Source organism: Sphaerodactylus townsendi, linkage group LG05 (genome assembly GCF_021028975.2).
Source record: "Sphaerodactylus townsendi isolate TG3544 linkage group LG05, MPM_Stown_v2.3, whole genome shotgun sequence".
Classification (NCBI taxonomy): domain Eukaryota; kingdom Metazoa; phylum Chordata; class Lepidosauria; order Squamata; family Sphaerodactylidae; genus Sphaerodactylus; species Sphaerodactylus townsendi.
In genome coordinates this window covers 5,347,794-5,368,121 of record NC_059429.1, presented here as the reverse complement: position 1 = coordinate 5,368,121, position 20,328 = coordinate 5,347,794, and the positions used below count along the sequence as shown (strand labels likewise).

The following is a 20,328-nucleotide window of genomic DNA, read 5'->3' as shown; positions in this document are numbered from 1 at the left end:
GACCCCTGCTCCAGAGGAAGGAAACTCAACAGTGGTCAAACATTTGCTTCTGCCTCGATCGGAATAATCTCTTCTGCCCTTCTCGACCAGAGAGGCCTTTCCCGGCACCTGCAATTTCATATCCCTTTAACAGAAGCGCCCCTATGATTTCCTGCAGGCAAAACCGGGGCTCTGGTCCCCGCCCCACCCCCCCTTGGCAGGAAATGCTTGCTACAGCATGGCCAGCTGCACCTTGAGGTTGGTTTGTTTATTCATGCAGTTCATATGCTGTCCTTCCCATTGCGAGCTCTGGGCAGCTTTCAATGTATATTATGCAGGGGTGTAGCTAGGGTAAATGGAGCCCGGGGCAAAATCTGAGTTTTGCGCCCCCCCCCCATTTGGGCAGCCTCCCTCCCCCACCACGACCAAACAACATTTTTTGCACCAGGTCATCTCAAAGTCACCATTGCATTATAGAACATGGCCCAACACACAAATCTGAACACACCCAGGGCTCCCTAGTTTAAACAACATTGAAAGTGATGCTATTTTTTTTTTTAAGGAGGAATCCACCCTGAAACAGCATCACTTTTTTAATGTTGTTTAAACCACAGAGCCCAGATTCTCCAACTTTAAATCCACCTTTAAGGGGGGATACTCTTGGGCTCCCTAGTTTAAACAACATTGAAAGTGATGCTGTTCTCAGGGTAGATTCCCACACCCCAAACAGCATCATTTTCAATGTTGGTTATTGTGTTTTCTGGGCTGTTAGGTGGCCGATGGTCTAGGTATCTTGTTCCTAATGTTTCACCTGCATCTGTGGCTGGTATTTTCAGAAGGTGTAGTCACAGAGAGAAGCTCTATTATACACTGTGTCCAGCTAACTTCTCTTTATAACAGACTTCTCTCTGTGATACACTTCTTGAAGATGCCAGCCACAGATGGCGAGGCATGCAAATGTTAGGAACAAAGATCTAATGTCAGACCATGACCCTACACAACCTGTAAAACTCACAAACTACCGAGATTGAATCTTGGTTTTGAAAGCCTTCAACAATACTTTTAATGTTTTTTTTTTAATCTAGGGAGCCCAGATTCTTCCTTTAAATCCACTCCAAAGCGAGGTGGATTTAAAAGAGAGAACCTGGGGAAAATGTGAGGGGTGCCTGTCAGGGAGCAGCAATGTTTAAGCTTAACAGTACCAAACTTTTAGGCTATCTTCAAGAAGACTCTCCCCTGATTAAACCACCCAGGTTTAGTGAGAGTTTGGTTCAGGAAGCCCAAAGTTATGGACCCTCAAAAGGGTAGCCCCATCTACCATTAGCTCCCATTATAGGAAACAATGGAGGATGGAGTTAACCCCTTTGGGGTCCATAACTTTGGACCCCCTGAACCAAACTGCACCAAACCTGGGTGCTATCAGCAGGAGACTATCCTTATGATACCACCTAGGTTTAGTGAAGTTTGATTCAGGGGATCCAAAGTTATGGACCCTCAAAATGGTAGCCAAGCCGTTTACTATTCAGCCTCCCATTGGAAAATAATGGAGTATGGGGTCACCCATTTTGTGGGTCCCATAGCGTTGGACCCCCTGAACCAAACTGCACCAAACTTGGCTGGTATCATCAGGAGAGTCACCTGGCAATAGTCTGAAAGTTTGGTGCTGCTAGCCTAAAAACTGCGCCCCCTGCAGGCCAGAAATGGGAAAAACCCTGAAAAATAGAAAAAGCCACTAACGAACCTGCAATTTTTGCGCCCACCACAAGGTGGCGCCCGGGGCACTTGTCCCCGGATGTCCCCATGGTAGCTACGCCTCTGATATTATGCAATAAAATAAAAATTGCAAAACAACAATTAAACAAGATAGTGATTAATAATATTTAAACAATTTCTGTAATTAACGATGCAAGAGATCATTGAAGACTTTCACGGCTGGAATGACTAGGTCCGTGGTGGCGAACCTTTGGCACTCCAGATATTATGGACTACAATTCCGATCAGCCCCTGCCAGCACTGCCAATTGGCCATGCTGGCAGGGGCTGATGGGAATTGTAGTCCATAACATCTGGAGTGCCAAAAGTTCGCCACCACTGCCCGGGGAATAATACGGGATTTCCTTCTCACCAGACCAGTTGAGGACACAGTTTGCAACAGACTTCCCTCTGTGATACACCTCTGAAGATGCCAGCCACAGATGCAGGCGGAACGTTAGGAACAAGATCCACCAGACCACGGCCACGCAGCCCGGAAAACCCACCAGAACCAGTTGAGGATAGCTCCTGAAATTCTTCTGCGCCCGTTGCAAAATGGGAACTCCCTTGCAAAGCTGTTGTAAGCCACCACCCCTTTTCTCAGTCCCGAGTAATAATCCGGGATCGTTTATTCCCCTGCGCCTGGATTCAGAATCTACAAAGACCTTTGTTTAAAAGTGGGCGGGGCCGGCAGGTGTCACTCCAGAGCCCCAGCGGGAGGGGGGGGCGGGGTCGAGGCCAGGCGGAGGTCCGCCGGAATCCCTGCGCGTCTCCCAGGAAATCGGAGATCTTCGGCGAGTGGCCCCGGCCTGCTCGTGTCTTCTCGGCCGTGCTCGGCTGTTTCCGTGGCGGCCTTCGGGCGTTTCCGGCACCCGCTTCGACCTCCCGACGCGCTCGGCCCTCTCCGCCTTCTCCCGGGGTGCAGCCGCGTGGGGGGGAGGAGGATGCGCACGCATCTGGCCAGAGGAGGCGAGGACGGGTAGGCGCGGGGGGGGGGCGGTTCCTCGTCGCCGTGCGGGCCAATGCCCCCCCCTCTTGCAGGGGCTTCTTGGGGGAGCTTCATGGGGAGGGGGCAGAGGGTCCGGGGGGGCAGCGGAGGGTGGTTCTCTCCTGCCGGGGGGGGGAGGGGCTCGGTGCATCGCCGGTACCTTCGCTCGGGCCCGCCTGGCGACCCCAACCCGGGGGGCGGGGAATGCATGAACTGTGTGTGTGGGGGGGGGGGGGGTGGTCCCGGCCGTGCAGACTCGTCGAAGCCCATCCGCTGGAGGACCGCCGGTCCAGGCGAGATGGGCAAGAGAAGCCTCCCGGGCGGGCGGGCGGGGGCACGGGGCGGGAGAAGGACACCCCCCCCCCCGGACGAGGTGGCAACGCGGCTGCATTGGGGAGAGGCGGCGCCCCCACCCCCGCTCTGGTGCAGCAGCCCCCCCTCCCCTTGAAGCGTCTGCAAACTTGGCCAGGACTTTTCCCTGGGGGAGGAGGGTGCCCCGCGGGCCGGCAGTGGCCTTCCTCCAGGCACCCAAGGGGGTGGGGGGGGGGGGGCGGTCTTGGCCAGGGCTCAATGCGGGGGGGGGGAGTGAGTTTCAAGGGACAGCAAGGACACTAGGCGTGGACCTTTAACTAGGGGCAGGGGATGACCCTTCTGACCCCGCCCCCCTGTGGCCCTCAGCACATCCCTGGAGTGGGGCCATCTGTGTGCCCAGCCAAGAGCCGCTGGCAGCTTAGTGGGGATGTTGGGGGAGCAGGTAGAAGAAGAAGAAGAGGAGTTTGGGTTTATATCCCCCCCTTTCTCTCCTACAGGAGACTCAAAGGGGCTGACAATCTCCTTGCCCTTCCCCCCTCACAACAAAACCCCTGTGAGGTAGACGGGGTTGAGAGAGCTCTGAAGAACTGTGACTAGCCCAAGGTCACCCAGCTGGCGTGAGTGGGAGTCCACAGGCTAATCTGAATTCCCCAGATAAGCCTCCACAGCTCAGGCGGCAGAGCTGGGAATCAAACCCGGTTCCTCCAGATTAGATACATGAGCTCTTAACCTCCTACGCCACTGCTGCTCCCTAGTGCAGCCCCTAGCTAGCCCCAGGGGACCAACTGCAGAGGGGGGGGGGAGCGGAGACCCGCTCCCTGTGCCCAGACCCAGCGGCTCTCCCAGGCCGGACTTCCCAGATCCCCCCACCCCACCCCCGCAACCTGGCCACGGCTTCTTTAAGGGATCCAATTTCCATGAATTTTCTAGGGGGGGTGGGGAGGAAGAGAGCAGTGGCTGAGGGGGTTGAACCAGCCTGGCAGATAGAGTCTGGGTGGGGGGGCATCTGGTTGAGGGCAGGGGGGAGGAGAGCCTGCTCCCCATTTCCCCAGCCAGGGGCGTAGCTAGGCAGTGGTGGCGAACCTTTGGCACTCCAGATGTTAAGGACTACAATTCCCATCAGCCTCTGCCAGCATGGCCAATGGGAATTGTAGTCCTTAACATCTGGAGTGCCAAAGGTTCGCCACCACGGAGCTAGGGAAAATGGAGCCCGGGGCAGACTTCAAGTTTTGCGCCCCCCCCTTTCCCCCTCCCACGCCCCACTTACCTTAGCCAACGGTGGGACCGAGTAGGGGCACCTGGGCAGGGGCCTCTGCTGGGCCTGGCCAGGCGGGGCAAGGAAGGGAGGAGGAGGGGTGTCAGGGGCAATATTTAAATTATTATTATTATTTATTAGTTTTATATACCGTGTCTTATATTAATTTTTGCTCCCAAAGATGCGCTATGTCTTATTTTCAAGGGATGTCTTATTTTTCTGTGTTCTGTTCGTCGGGCACGCTTCCAAACAAAAACTTTGCTACGTCTTACTTTCGGGGGATGCCTTATATTTCGCACTTCAGCAAAACCTCTACTACCTTACATTTTCCGGGGATGTCTTATATTCGGGGAAACAGGGTACCACCCTCTCCCCAGAGGGCTCTGAACATTCCACCTCCACGTGACCCCAAGGGTGTCCACCTGGGGCGCCTGTCCCCACGCTGCCCCGTGGAGCTACGCCACTGGCCCAGGGTCATGTTGGAGGCTTGGCCTGAGGGGTGGGCAGCAGCTCTGCCTGGCTCCTGGTTGCCCACTGGTTTTTCTCGGGGGGGGGGGAGTTTCTGATGCCATGCCTCCCGTTGGGCAGAGCATGCACTTGTGACGCTGAGTGACCGGTGTCCCTCTCTTTTCAGGGCCCAAAGCACCCGCCAGCCCCTGAGTGACCCGATCCGCTCCTCTGCGTCTCCTCAGCCGTCCTCCCACCCGGACTAGAGTATGCTTCCCATGTTCTCTCTCTGCTCCATCATCTGGCTGAACCGTGGCTTCAAATTGCGGGAAAGGGGCTGTACTTAGGTGCTGGGGCTCCCCCTCCCCGTCCCTCGCCACTTGGCCCCGGGGAGCCCCATGGGGAGTGCCGAGGGATTCCAGTACCGAGCCCTCTACTCGTACCGCAAGGAGCGGGAGGAGGATATCGACCTGCTGCCGGGGGACACCTTGGTGGTCAGCAGGGGGGCCCTGCAAGCCTTGGGCTTCAAGGATGGGGACGAGCAGACCCCCAACCAGATCGGCTGGATCCTGGGCATCAACGAGCGCACCAAGCAAAAGGGTGACTTCCCGGGCACCTATGTGGAGTACGTGGGCCCGGTCAAGATCTCCCTGCCCTCCCACCAGCCCAGGGTGACCCGGCCTCTCCCAGCTGCCCCGGGGGCCGGAGCCTCCCACGTGCCGCCGGAGGTCCTGGAGCAAGGTAAGCACTACCGGGGGGGTGGGGCACGTGCCCCTGGGGGGTTGCTCCCACATCAGACCTGCAGATGGCAGTGGGGCCGGTGGTTGGTCCCTTTCTTCCCCGGCCTTCCCCAGGAGGAACCGCCTGGATCACGGCTTGTGCATCCGAAGGGAGCAAGCGTGCAATCTGGGGCATATTTGGGCCATGTGCCAAGGATACCACAATTGGGGGGGGGGGGGCGGATAGGAGGCCTGGGTTGCGGTGGTTGTTGCTTGCACTGGGCAGCAATGGCGTAGGAGGTTAAGAGCTCGTGTATCTAATCTGGAGGAACAGGGTTTGATTCCCCCCTCTGCCGCCTGAGCTGTGGAGGCTTATCTGGGGAATTCAGATTAGCCTGTACACTCCCACACACGCCAGCTGGGTGACCTGGGGCTAGTCACAGCTTCTCGGAGCTCTCTCAGCCCCACCCACCTCACAGGGTGTTTGTTGTGAGGGGGGAAGGGCAAGGAGATTCTCAGCCCCTTTGAGCCTCCTGCAGGAGAGAAAGGGGGGATATAAATCCAAACTCTTCTTCTTCTTCTTGTTTGAGTCTGAAACAAAGCACAGAGGGTCAGCGTGTCTGATGAGGACGAGGAGGCAGCCCCTCCCGAATTACTGTCTTTCCTCCACTGCATCCTCACAACAACCCTGTGAGGTTGATTAGGCTGAGAGGCTGTGTCCAACTCAAGGTCTCCCTAGGCCTAGGGCAGTGATGGCGAACCTTTTCGAGACCGAGTGCCCAAATTGCAACCCCAAACTGGCTTATTTATCGCAAAGTGCCAACACGACAATTTAATCTGAATACTGAGGTTTTAGTTTAGAAATGCATTACTCGGGACTAAGCTTGGTGAAGCAACCGTGCAATGCTTCGAATGGGTGAATCACAACCCTAGGAGGGTTTACTCAGAAGCAAGCCCCATTGCCAGCAACCAAGCTTACTCCCAGGTAAACGATTGCGCCCAGGCCAGCCTAGATATGTGTGTGTGGGGGGGTGATTTTCCGTCCCTCCACATGATGGATTCTGTGCACGCGTGCCCACAGAAAGGGCTCTGAATGCCACCTCTGGCACCTGTGCCATAGCAGCAGTGGCACAGGAGGTTAAGAGCTCGTGTATCTAATCTGGAGGAACCGGGTTTGATTCCCAGCTCTGCCGCCTGAGCTGTGGAGGCTTATCTGGGGCATTCAGATTAGCCTGTGCACTCCCACACATGCCAGCTGGGTGACCTTGGGCTAGTCACAGCTTCTGGGAGCTCTCTCAGCCCCACCCACCTCACAGGGTGTTTGTTGTGAGGGGGAAAGGGCAAGGAGATTGTCAGCCCCTTTGAGTCTCCCTACAGGAGAGAAAGGGGGGGATATAAATCCAAACTCCTCCTCCTCCTCTTCTTCTTCTTCTTCCTTCTTCTTCTTCTTCTTTTTCTTCTCCTGGATCTTGGCTCAATACACTGTAGAAGAGCGGCTTCCCTCTCTGGATCTTCACCTGGCCACTGAGGGAGGCCCTGAGAGCCTCATATGTTTGGCTCTTGGGAGGGCACGGATAGGAGCCAACTCGCCCATCTTGGGGCGGGGGGCTTGCAGGGGGGGCTTGCAGCTGTCTCCCGCAATACATGTTACTTGAACAGGCTGGATCCACTCCTGAGCAGCCTCCCCTGCCCCGCCCCCGCCTGCCTGCCTTCCTGCCTGCCTCTGTCCGAAGTCTTTGGTTCAGAAGTTGCTCAATCCCCCAGCAGGCAAGACAGGCTCAGGTGCTCACCCCCACACCACTCAGTACGTTTGAAGCAGCATGAAAACCTGGCCATCATTCACTTCTAGTGCCTTGTGGTGCTAAGTGGTGGCGAACCTTTGGCACTCCAGATGTTAAGGACTACAATTCCCATCAGCCCCTGCCAGCATGGTCAATTGGCCATGCTGGCAGGGGCTGATGGGAATTGTAGTCCATAACATCTGGAGTGCCAAAGGTTCGCCACCACGGTAATCAGTTGGGTTCTCAGGCCCACCTGATGGTGTGCTGAAGAGCAGGTGGATTCTAATCCGGAGAGCCAGGTTTGGTTCCCCGCTCCTCCACCTGAGTGGCAGAGGCTTATCTAGTGAACTGGATTCGTTTCCGCTCTCCTGCATTCCTGCTGAGTGACCTTAGGCTAGTTACAATTCTCTCCGAACTCTCTCGGCCTCACCTGCCTCACTTTAAGGTGTCTGTTGTGGGGAGAGGCTGCAGCGTTTGGGACTCTTTGGTTTGGAGAGGAGACGGCTGAGGGGGGATATGATCGAAGTCCATAAAATTATGCATGGGGTAGAAAATGTTGACAGAGAGACATTTTTCTCTCTTTCTCACAATACTAGAACCAGGGGGCATCCATTGAAAATGCTGGGGGGAAGAATTAGGACTAATAAAAGGAAACACTTCTTCACGCAACGTGTGATTGGTGTTTGGAATATGCTGCCACAGGAGGTGGTGGTGGTCACTCACCTGGATAGCTTTAAAAGGGGCTTGGACAGATTTATGGAGGAGAAGTCGATTTATGGCTACCAATCTTGATCCTCTTTGATCTGAGATTGCAAATGCCTTAACAGTCCAGGTGCTCGGGAGCAACAGCCGCAGAAGGCCCTTGCTTTCACATCCTGCACGTGAGCTCCCAAAGGCACCTGGTGGGCCACTGCGAGTAGCAGAGAGCTGGACTAGATGGACTCTGGTCTGATCCAGCTGGCTTGTTCTTATGTTCTTATGAGAGGAAGGGAAAGGAGCTTGCAGGCCCCCTTGAGCCTCCCTACAGGAGAGACAGGTGGGGTTTAAATCCAAACTCTTCTCCTCCTCCTCCTCCTCCTCCTCCTCACCATCCTGCAGATTTGTTGCCCTGGGAGGGGGGAACGACTTGACTTCCTTTCCTGCCTCAGGATTTTGGGGCTGGTTTGCTTGATGACTCAGGGCAGGAGGGGGTTGTCCTAACAGGTTCCTCCTTGGAAGCCGGGTTGCCAGGAAAGGGGCCCTGGGACAAAAGTGGTGGGGGGGGCACAGTGTTCCCCCCGCACTGCCACCCCACCTGTGTTGACTCGCCTTCCCTCTTGCCCCTTCCACCCACCCCCCCGCCCCCCCGCCACTTTCCAGGGTTGATCCTTCCGGAGCACTTCGCCGTCCCCGAGACCACTCCGCCTCTCCTGTGCCGACTGGTGGAAGCCATCGAGAAGAAGGGTGAGGAGGGGGTGGAATGGGGAGGGGAGGGGCCTGGTGGCAGCCCTTTCATGGGAGGGGGTGTCTGCTGCAGTCTCTGGGGGCTTGGAACTAACAGCAGAGGTGCCCGGGAGCGGGGAGGGGGACTTTCCTTGCCTGGAGAACCAGCGTGGGCCAGATTGCACTAGAGCAGTGGTGGCGAATCTTTGGCACTCCAGATGTTATGGACTCCAATTCCCATCAGCCCCTGCCAGCATGGCCAATTGGCCATGCTGGCAGGGGCTGATGGGAATTGGAGTCCATAACATCTGGAGTGCCAAAGGTTCGCCACCATGGCACTAGAGGATCCTTGACTGTGTGGCAGACCTCCCTCCTGGGACGGACACAGTTGCTGCCAGTACGGGTGCCAAGGAGGGCCATTTTCTGCCTGAGCGCCGCTGTCGGTCAGAGGAGGGGGTGCTCTCCTCAAAAGACACCCAACAGGGGGTATCCATTGAAAATGCTGGGGGGAAGAATTAGGACTAATAAAAGGAGGCACTTCTTCACGCAACGTGTGATTGGTGTTTGGAATATGCTGCCACAGGAGGTGGTGATGGCCACTCACCTGGATAGCTTTAAAAGGGGCTTGGACAGGTTTATGGAGGAGAAGTTGATCTATGGCTACCAATCTTGATCCTCCTTGATCTGAGATGGCAAATGCCTTAGCAGACCAGGTGCTCGGGAGCAGCAGCAGCAGCAGAAGGCCATTGCTTTCACATCCTGCACGTGAGCTCTCAATGGCACCTGGTGGGCCACTGCGAGTAGCAGAGAGCTGGACTAGATGGACTCTGGTCTGATCCAGCAGGCTCTTTCTTATGTTCTTAAGGCCATTGCTCTCACATCCTGCATGTGAGCTCCCAAAGGCACCTGGTGGGCCACTGCGAGTAGCAGAGTGCTGGACTAGATGGACTCTGGTCTGATCCAGCAGGCTAGTTCATATGTTCTTATGTTCTTAACTGAAGGTGGATTCCTTGGTGCCCCACTGGGCATCGGGGGCTTCCGAATTTGGCAGGAGGCTCCAAACGTCCTCTTCCCTTTGCAAGGCAGGGGTTGGGGGGGGGGACTGCCTGGGCCCCCCAGTCCCAAAGGATGTTCTTGGTTTCTTTAGAGAAGGGGGCTCAAACAAGAGTCCCAGTCACCTTGACTGTCGATAGGAATCCACAATGAGCATTGCGGTGTGTCGCACGGAGGTGCTGCCCTGCTGTGGCCCGTCAGTGGGGCAGGGGGCGGTTCTAGCCACAGGGGCACCCCTCTGTGACCTGCTGAGTGGTGAGACCCCCAGGTGTGCATAAGGGCACCCCTGGTAGAAGCTTGCCCAGTGGAGCCCACTCCCGTGTGCTGCGTTTCCTCCTGCAGGGCTCCAGAGCAAGAGGCTGTACCGGACGCCTGGCTCCGAACTGAGGCAGCCGCCGAGCACGGGTAAGGACCAGTACGTCGCAGAGTGGGCGAGCCGGAGTCGCTGACAGCCCCCAAAGCAGATCAGAGGCCGGGTGTGTGGGGCGTGTTCCTGATGGTTTCAGCTGCAGCAGCTTGGGAGCGAGTGGGTAACTGGGGAGGGAGAAAAGCCTAGTGGTGTGGAGTGAACATACACTTAAACTTTTGATCGTGATAGAGCTCTCTCTCACATATCAGAGGTAGCGGAGATGTCAGGAGAGGCCTTCCTTGGCCCTCAGCCAGAGGAGACCATTCCGGGCAAGGCAGAGAAGGCCAGGGCAGAGTCGGGGGGAAGGAAGGAATCCTACCTCTCTCTGGGCCCTCGCGCGTGACTTCTCTCCCCCCCCTCCCCCCAAGACTTGGGCGTCTTAGTTGATAGTTCCATGGGAATGTCAACTCAATGCATGGCAGCTGTGAAAAAGGCAAACTCTATGCTGGGGATCATTGGGAAAGGAATTGAGAATAAAACTGCAAGGATCGTACAATGGTGTAACGTAGTCTTACCGTTTTAAAGTCCAATTTGTTCTGGGCTCAAGATTCTGTTTTGTTCCACCCAGTCAACAAGCCTATTGAGAAGATGTTTTGCATATAGGTTCCCAGAAAATGGAGAGAAGACTTATCGGCCCATAGTTGGCCGGGGGTGCGCAGTCTCCCCTTTTTAAAGATGGGGGTTATGACCGCATGAGTCCAGGGACAGGGGACAACACCAGTTTTGTCTACTATGGTGAATAAGGTTGCCAGGATGGGAGGGCCACCAATCTATAAAGGATGCACATAGGGGCAAAAAATCCAAACTTCACATACACGCTACAGGAATCAGTGCTATCAGTCACAGACCAGGAAAGGGATTTGGGCGTCTTAGTTGATAGTTCCATGGGAATGTCAACTCAATGCATGGCAGCTATGAAAAAGGCAAACTCTATGCTGGGGATCATTAGGGAAGGAATTGAGAATAAAACTGCAAAGATTGTCATGCCCTTATATAAAGCAGTGGTGCGACCGCACTTGGAGTCCTGTGTCCAGTTCTGGTCGCCACATCTCAAAAAGGATATTGAAGAGATAGAAAAAGAGCAGAGAAGGGCAACGAGGATGATTGAGGGATTGGAGCACCTTCCTTATGAGGAGAGGCAGCAGCGTTTGGGACTCTTTAGTTTGGAGAGGAGACGTCTGAGGGGGGATATGATTGAAGTCTATAAAATTATGCATGGGGTAGAAAATGTTGACAGAGAGAAGTTTTTCTCTCTTTCTCACAATACTAGAACCAGGGGGCAGACATTGAAAATGCTGGGGGGAAGAATTAGGACTAATAAAAGGAAACACTTCTTCACGCAACGTGTGATTGGTGTTTGGAATATGCTGCCACAGGAGGTGGTGATGGCCACTAACCTGGATAGCTTTAAAAGGGGCTTGGACAGATCTATGGAGGAGAAGTCGATTTATGGCTACCAATCTTGATCCTCCTTGATCTGAGATTGCAAATGCCTTAGCAGACCAGGTGCTCGGGAGCAGCAGCAGCAGCAGAAGGCCATTGCTTTCACATCCTGCATGTGAGCTCCCAAAGGCACCTGGTGGGCCACTGCGAGTAGCAGAGCTGGACTAGATGGACTCTGGTCTGATCCAGCAGGCTCGTTCTTATGTTCTTATTAAGACCCTGAAGAAGTGCTGCCTCGCTTGGCCACTCCTGATAGGTCCCTAGCTGGGTTTCGCTCCCAAAGATGACGGGAGCGTGAATTGTCCCGACCCGTTCCACTGGGCATTCATGCCATGGCTGGAGCCAGCCAACTGTCCCGGGGGTGGGGACTGGGGGGGCAGCTTGGGTCTTTTTCACAGACTCTGGCGCTCGGGGGGCCAACTTCCTGTGGGTTGGGAGCCCCCTCTGCTGTGAATCTGCGCATGGTTTTGCTGAGAGGCCGGCAGCTGTGAACTCTCAGAGGGCGTGATGTGTCCTTCAACACAGTGGCAGCGTTTGTTGCGCTGGCTGTGCAAGTCCTAGGATGCTGCCGTTTCTGCCAGGCGCCCATGAGACACCCCAGGCCGCCTGCCTGCAGCGCTGTCCTCGATGGGGAATCGTCTGCAGGGCCGTCTCCTGCTTTGAGGGGCAGAGGCTCCCTCCCGTTTGCTGTCATAACTAACGGTCGTCTGTTGACCTCTCGCAAGAGAAAGTCTCTAACTGGAGGCTGTGACCACGTCACATGGCAATGAATTTCACAAGTGAATTGTGGATGTGCGCACAGCTGTATTTTTGGCTATTGCTCAGCTGTCTTCCCGTTGATGGAAAACGGGTCCCTTTTGTTTGGGAAGTTCTCCGATAACCATCAGCAACAGCAACATAGTTTTCGTTTTCGTCTTTACTTCGTTTATATCCTGCCTTCCTCCTAAATGTGGAAAAAAATTCCTCCCCACGGCCTTACATGGTTCTGCTTTCCTCTGTTGTGTGACTGACCCAACGAGCTTCCTAAATCTGACACATTAACCATTCCACTGTTCCGTTTCTCTGGGAATTGAGAAAATGAAGAAAACTTGTACCAACAGGCTACAATGAAGACTTCAAAAAATTAGGTCTCCTACTGGAGCAGCAGTGGCGTAGGAGGTTAAGAGCTCGTGTATCTAATCTGGAGGAACCGGGTTTGATTCCCCGCTCTGCCGCCTGAGCTGTGGAGGCTTTTAGTTTCTCTCCTGCAGGAGAGAAAGTGGGGATATAAATCCAAACTCTTCTTCTTCTTCTTCTAAGTAACCAAAATAAATTTATAATTTTACAAACAGTAACCAAATATTTTGGAAAAATTTGTTTTCATTGGAGTAATATATATAAACATAAGTTAGAACGGCACGGCAATGTAAATCTCAATGTAAATTTCGAGAGGCAAAAGAACAAACCAATTGCAGAGCGTTGTCCTCACTGATTGTAACCATTATTGTATTTTGAAAAACCCTGTCCTGGCTTTTTAACAGCCGTGAAGTTTAACGAGGCCAGTTAGTTAATTATCTAGAATCTGGCTAGCTGTTATATTTACATTCAGATAACTTTGCCGTGCCGTACTAACTTATGTTTATATATATTACTCCAATGGGAGAATGAAAACAAATTTTTCCAAAACATTTGGTTACTGTTTGTAAAATTATAAATTTATTTTGGTTACTTAAAAGTAAATTGCTACTCCGGTGGGAGAACTAATTTTTTGAAGTCTTCATTGTAGCCTGTTGGTACAAGTTTTCTTCATTTTCACTTTGGTGTTTCTCTGGGAATTGGCAGACTGTTCAAGCCGGGTGCCCCCCCCCCCCCGCCTCTGGCAATGCTCGGAGTGACTCACATGCAGTAATCCTAACAACAGCCTGGCAGGGCAGGCCAGCTGAAGCAGAGGGAGGGGGGGCTGGCCCCTTGGAACATCTTGTGAGTCTGTGGCCCAGTGGAGGCTGGAACTGGCATTTGCTGTCTTGCCGTCCCAAGCCCAGTTTGGCAGCTGACCACCTTGTGAGGCTTCAGAGCCGGAGCGCAGAGGTGGAGCCTGCCTGCCTCTGCCGCTGCCGCCGCTGCTTAATCTGCAGTGTGCTGCCTGTGGCGTAGGAGGTAAAGAGCTCGTGTATCTAATCTGGAGGAACCGGGTTTGATTCCCAGCTCTGCCGCCTGAGCTGTGGAGGCTTATCGGGGGAATTCAGATTAGCCTGCGCACTCCCACACACGCCAGCTGGGAGACCTTGGGCTAGTCACAGCTTCTCGGAGCTCTCTCAGCCCCACCTACCTCACAGGGTGTTTGTTGTGAGGGGGGAAGGGCAAGGAGATTGTAAGCCCCTTTGAGTCTCCTGCAGGAGAAAAAAGGGGGATATAAATCCAAACTCCTCCTCCCCTTCTTCTTCTTCTTCTTCTTCTTCTTCTTCTTCTTCTTCTTCTTCTTCTTCTTCTTCTTCTTCTTCTTCTTCTTCTTCTTCTTCTTCTTCTTCTTCTTCTTCTTCTTCCTCCTCCTCCCCCTCCTCCTCCTCCTCCTCCTCCTCTTCCTCCAGACTGGGCAGGGCCTGGCGACTTGGAGGCCTGTGACGTGCTATCCCTCGGCGAAGCCCTGAAGAGATACCTGCAAGAACTGCCGACCCCGGTGGTGCCCGACAGAGTCCACGGCGAGATCGTGCGAGTGCTGCAGGGTGAGCGGGCGTGGGGGGGCGGAGCCCTGGGAAGGTGGTTGGAGGGGGGGAAGGAGGGGCTGTAGCTCAGGGGCAGAGCATCCACTTTGACCTGCATCAGGAGCCAGACTTGGCAGGCCTCACTCAGGAGCAGCAGTGGCGTAGGAGGTTAAGAGCTCGTGTATCTAATCTGGAGGAACCGGGTTTGAATCCCAGCTCTGCCGCCTGAGCTGTGGAGGCTTATCTGGGGAATTCAGATTAGCCTGGGCACTCCCACACACGCCAGCTGGGTGACCTTGGGCTAGTCACAGCTTCTCGGAGCTCTCTCAGCCCCACCCACCTCACAGGGTGTTTGTTGTGAGGGGGGAAGGGAAAGGAGATTGTCAGCCCCTTTGAGTCTCCTGCAGGAGAGGAAGGGGGGTATAAATCCAAACTCTTCTTCTTCTTCTTCTTCTTCTTCTTCAGTGGAAGGCCTTAATATGTGGCCTGCAGGGAGATGTGGCAGGGCAGGGGGCGTCCTACTCGTGGGCTTCAGACATCCATGGACTACAATTCCCATCAGCCCCTGCTGGCATGGCAGGAGCTGATGGAAACTGTGGTCCACGAGCATCTGAAGCCCCAGAGTTGGACACCTGCAGTAGGAGGGGTGGGGGGGAATTCAATTTTCTCCTGACAGGCGTCCCCCTCCCGTTCTCCCCTCTGCAGACTCCAGCCAGCCTGAATTCAGCCGGGCGCAGCTGCTCTCTGCGCTGGAGCCCCCTGGCCTGCCGCTGCCGCACCTCCTCACCCTCCAGTTCCTCCTGCGCCACCTGGCGAAAGCGGGCGAGCAAGCAGAGAGCAACGGGCTGCAGCCGCGGGTCCTGGGCGAGATCTTTGGGCCCCTCCTCCTCCGACGGCCCGCAGCAGCAGCAGCAGCAGCAGCCAGGTGCGGGCTCCAGCCTCACCTCACCTCGCCTCCCCCCCCAACCCGGACCACGAAGGACTCTCCTGAGCCTTTGGGTGGGGTGGGGGGTGCGTGCATCATTGTATTGCGGGGGCTGCACTCCCTCTCAGAAGAAGAGGCCGGGGAGGGTGGATCTCGTTTGGGCCAGGAAGTTGTTGTTGTTGTTGTTGTTGTTATTTATTACATTTAATAGACCGCCCTACCCCCGAAGGGCTCAGTTAGGAGAGGCTGGGAAGAAACGTCCATCCCCCAGTGGATCCCAAGACTGGGACGTCCAGCTGCGTCCCTCTGTGGACGGAGTGGCTGTCCTGGTCGCTCCCTTCTGCATGGAGTCTGCCCCCCACCCCACTAGCCTGCCTGGTTGAGAGCCCCCCCCCCCCGCCTCTTTCTTCTACATTGGCATGTTTACACCACCAGGATGTCTCACATGGGGGGCGGGGATGGGCAGCTGGCTTCTCTTGGGACTGCTTGTGGAACTCACCCCCACAGCATAGCTGGGGGAAATTGGTGTACTTCATCATAGAGCAGTGGTGGCGAACCTATGGCACGGGTGCCAGAGGTGGCACTCAGAGCCCTCTCTGTGGGCACGCACAAACAGAGTCGTCCCCCCCCCCCCCCCACATCTAGGCTGGCCTGGGCCGCTGAGCTCAATTATTAGCATTAAACCTAAGACCTAATTTTGGGCAAGCAGCGTAAGTAACCCTGTTAAACCGCACTGATTTTCATGCAAAGAATTAAAGCATGATCCTTTACCTGGGAGTAAGCTCGGTTGCTGGCAACGGGGCTTGCTTCTGAGTAAACCCTCCTAAGACCGTGATTCACCCGTTGGAAGAGTTGCACAGTTGCTTCAAAGCAAAGCCACCAACTACCACCAAGCTTACTCCCAAGTAACGCACGCCTCGGAGCCAGCCATTTTTTCTAAAGTAAAGCCTCAGTATTCAGGTTAAATTGTCGTGTTGGCACTTGGCGATAAATAAATGGGTTTTGAGTTGCAGTTTGGGCACTCGGTCGCGAAAAGGTTCGCCATCACTGTCATAGAGTGAGAGTGAAAGGGGAGGGGGGTTAGGAAAGGGATTGTTCAGAGAGACCCCTCTTGGGTGGAGGGGGGGCTTCGTGATCCCCACGCAGAGAGAGACGTTTGGTTGGCCTCTCTGAGTCCTCCCTGCACCATCGGTGAGGCTTGCCCCTCCCTCCAGGACAACTTCTGTCTGCTCATGCTGTTCCAGCAGCAGTGGCGTAGGAGGTTAAGAGCTCATGTATCTAATCTGGAGGAAGCGGGTTTGAGCAGTGCCCGACGCAGGAGAAGTGCAGCCGGGAGTACGTTGAGCGTTTTCGGCGGGAGGGGAATGACAAGGAGCTGCAGCGGTGAGGACTGGGGAGGGGGGACGGGGGCAAGGAGGCGCAAGCCCCTGGGCATCAGACCCGTCTCCTGTAACAGCTCGTCGGGAGGGGAATGACAAGGAGCAGCAGTGGCGTAGGAGGCTAAGAGCTCGTGTATCTAATCTGGAGGAACCGGGTTTGATTCCCAGCTCTGCCGCCTGAGCTGTGGAGGCTTTTCTGGGGAATTCAGATTAGCCTGTACACTCCCACACACGCCAGCTGGGTGACCTTGGGCTAGTCACAGCTTCTCGGAGCTCTCTCAGCCCCACCTACCTCACAGGGTGTTTGTTGTGAGGGGGGAAGGGCAAAGAGATTGTCAGCCCCTTTGAGTCTCCTGCAGGAGAGAAAGGGGGGATATAAATCCAAACTCTTCTTCTTCTTCTTCTCCCCAAACCTCCCCAGGATCCTGATGAACTCGGAGAAGCTGAAGTCCCGCATCTCTGAGATTCACGAGAGCAAGACGAAGCTGCAGCAAGACCTGAAGCAGCAGGCCTCGGAGAACCGCGAGATCGACAAGCGCATGAACAGCCTCAAGCCCGACCTGATGCAGCTGCGCAAACTCCGGGACCAGTACCTGGTGTAAGTGGGCGCTCTTCGTGGTAGCTGCGGTTGTTGGGTGGTGGATAAATCCACAAGCCCCCTGTGGCCGTGTTGCCAACGCTGCTGCCTCCACGCCCAGCTTCTCTGGAGTAGAAGCTAGAGGTGTCTGGTACTCCTTTTGCAGGGGATGCATTTGTTTGCGTGTTTATTTATTTCATTTGCAGTCCCTTTCCCGCCAAATAGGATCCAAAGAGAAGTGCTTCTCTCCGCATTGCATGCAGTAGGAGGCGTGAGGGAGGTTGGGTGAGCCTGCACTCCAATCTGGAGGAACCTGGTTTGACCCCAGCCCCAGTCACTGGGGGAATTCAGATTAGCCTGGGCACTCCAACATACGCCAGCTGGGTGACCTTGGGCTAGTCACAGCTTCTTAGAGCTCTCTCAGCCCCACCTACCTCACAAGGTGTTTGTTGTGAGGGGGGAAGGGCAAGGAGATTGTCAGCCCCTTTGAGTCTCCTGCAGGAGAGAAAGGGGGGATAGAAATCCAAACTCTTCTTCTTCTTCTTCCTCTTTTTAGTTCACCCAGACTCGGTGTTAGTCCTGCGAATCTGGTGTTCGGAAGAGGGCAGCGGCCCCCCACGACTCTGAGGGCAGCAGCTCCCCCCCACCCCCAACCCAAAAAAGTTTTCCAACCACTTTTGCTTTGGTTTATGCCTCTAGGTGGCTGACCCAGAAGGGAACGCGCCAGAAGAAGATCAACGAGTGGCTGGGCATCAGAAACGAGGCCGAGGAGTGAGTGCCCCCCCCCCAGCATTCCCCCCCACCCACCCTTAGCTCCGGGGCACAGCATCTGCGCCAGCTGCCCCTCTCCAACAGTGCCGGGCCCGGTGGTCTGAAGCATCTTGGGGTCCTTGGAAGAATGGCCCGTAGGCACCAGAGCGCTGCGGCTGCATGTGTAGAAGTGTCCCAGCATTCAGGAACTGAGTCTGGGCAGAGTTTTCTTTGCCTGAGAATCTTGAGAAGGGGGGTGGTGAGCATGTTCAGGAGGGGAGGGTTGCAGATGTGAGTCTTCTCCACCCCCTGGCAGGAGCAGCCAGCAGATTTGGTGCCCTCCGCATCTGAGAATCCCTGCACTCTGAAGGGGTGGGAGAGATGGCATTGAAGCAAGTCTCCTCTAGCCCAGGTGGCCAGATGTGTTCCCAAATCGGGTGACCCTCGAAAGCTTTCTGGCATTCTCCCAGCCCCCTCCCTCTCACTGCCTGCCTTTATGTGCCTCTCGATCCCCTTCCCCCCCCCCCCCCCCCCCCGGGCGTTCTGCTCTGCAGCCAGTATTTCACGATGGAGGACGAGGAGGACTTGCCGCATCACGAGGAACGGATGTGGTACGTTGGAAAGATCAACCGCACTCAGGCCGAGGACATGCTGGCTGGCAAACGGAGCGGGACCTTCCTCATCCGGGAGAGCAGCCAGCGTGGCTGTTACGCCTGCTCGGTCGTGTGAGTGGTCTCCACCATCCCTTCTCTCCCCCTTCCCCCCACCCCCCGAAACACACCATATTTCTCTACCCAAAATTTCCACCTTGATCTGGAACCCTGTTCTGCTTATTGGTGGGTGAGTCAGAGACTGGCAGCGTTATGTACAACAACAACACAACACAAGCCTTTATTGGCATATAAAACAGGCCTTTATTGGCATATAAAACAGGACAAAATTTTAAAACAAAACAAGGTTAAGAAATGCAGTTAAAATTACTAATTTCCAGTATAAAATTTGCAACAGTTTCACAAAAGAGCACATCAGAGCTGTTCAGGAGATCGGGTATCTTATAACACTCGTGCCACTGAGAACATTGCAAGAAAATGGAATTCATGTATTTCATGCATATCTGATTGTATTTAGGGCATAGAAACAAAGAATGGTCAAGTGTTTCAACCGTAGTCATATCACATGAACAAACTCTTTTAGAATTGTCTCCATATTCTTGAATCTTCCTCTCCAGCAGAGTATTTTGGGATGGGTAGCACATTACATCCTGGTAGCAGCTAAGGCTCTCCTCAGGGATTTCCTTAATCAGTAGTAATTCAAGATATGTTGCTATAATTCTTTGCCATGCTGGATTAATAATGTAGTCGGAGAACAGGTTGTCTTGGCTGCAAGAGTCAAATTATGAAAATCAATATTCTTAACTAGTCTGAAGGCTTCCACCTTTGTGAGCATAAGGAGTGGGCAGCGTTATGTAGCTGTTACAGTTCTGAGCTGGGGAGGCCTGGCCTTGCGTCTCTGCTTGGGCATCAACTCTGCTGAGCTCCATGGGGGGAAGGGCTGGGAGAGGAGGTGAGTTGGGTTTTTCCTCATTCCTCCCCCCCCCCAACAGCAGGTAACCCCAGGTAACCTTTTCCTCCTGTCCCCTCACAGGGTGGATGGCGACACCAAGCACTGCATGATCTACAAGACAGCCACCGGCTATGGCTTTGCCGAGCCCTACAACCTCTACGCCTCCCTCAAGGAGCTGGTCCTGCACTACAAGCACACCTCGCTGGTGCAGCACAACGACTCGCTGAACGTCACCCTGGCCCACCCCGTCCTCTCCCTGCCTCCCCCCAGGTGAAGGGCACCCGTGTCCCCCAACCACTGCCCCCGGTTCCTCGTGCCGCCAGACCTTCCCAGTGAAAACGACTTCTTGGCAACGCCTTAACCTCGGTTGCGGGGCCAAATCAGAGACACCTGGAGTTGTGGCTGGAAGCAAAGAGCTTTCATAAGAACATAAGAACAAGCCAGCTGGATCAGACCAGAGTCCATCTAATCCAGCTCTCTGCTACTGCACACACAGCTCCACCAGGTGTCTTTGGGAGCCTCCACCTTGCAGGAGGTGAAAGCAATGGCTCAAGGCGGCTAAGCTGCCCCTGAGCACCTAATATTCATGGGCGTGACTTGCAATCTCAGATCAAAGAGGACTGTAAGATTGGCAGCTGCTTTTTGAATCTAATTCTCCTCCATAAATCTGTCCAAGCCTCTTTTAAAGTTATTCAGGCAAGAGTGGTTATCCTACCCTCCTCCAGCATATTCTAAAACACCCAATCACACGCTGTGTGAAGTTAAAGTGTTTCCTTGGGATTAGTCCTCCCATTCTTCCCCCCAGCATTTTCAATGGATGCCCCCTGGTTCTAGTATTGTGAGAAAGAGAGGAAAATTTCTCTCTGTCAACATTTTCTACCCCGTGCATAATTT

The 20,328-nt window shown here is 54.5% G+C and overlaps 1 protein-coding gene across 1 annotated transcript; it reads left to right on the top strand.

The window, feature by feature from the left end:
* The first annotated feature begins 2,508 nt into the window (after nt 1–2,508).
* On the top strand, nt 2,509–19,999 carry LOC125432754 (phosphatidylinositol 3-kinase regulatory subunit beta-like). The gene is made up of 12 exons (XM_048496648.1): nt 2,509–2,709; nt 4,920–5,473; nt 8,592–8,675; nt 10,050–10,112; nt 14,127–14,261; nt 14,946–15,352; nt 15,462–15,514; nt 16,459–16,548; nt 16,966–17,142; nt 17,821–17,892; nt 18,426–18,596; nt 19,516–19,999. Exons 2-12 carry the CDS (start codon nt 5,131–5,133, stop codon nt 19,706–19,708), a joined length of 1,788 nt encoding a protein of 595 aa, XP_048352605.1. The 5' UTR covers nt 2,509–2,709; nt 4,920–5,130; the 3' UTR covers nt 19,709–19,999.
* Nucleotides 20,000–20,328: the final 329 nt, after the last annotated feature.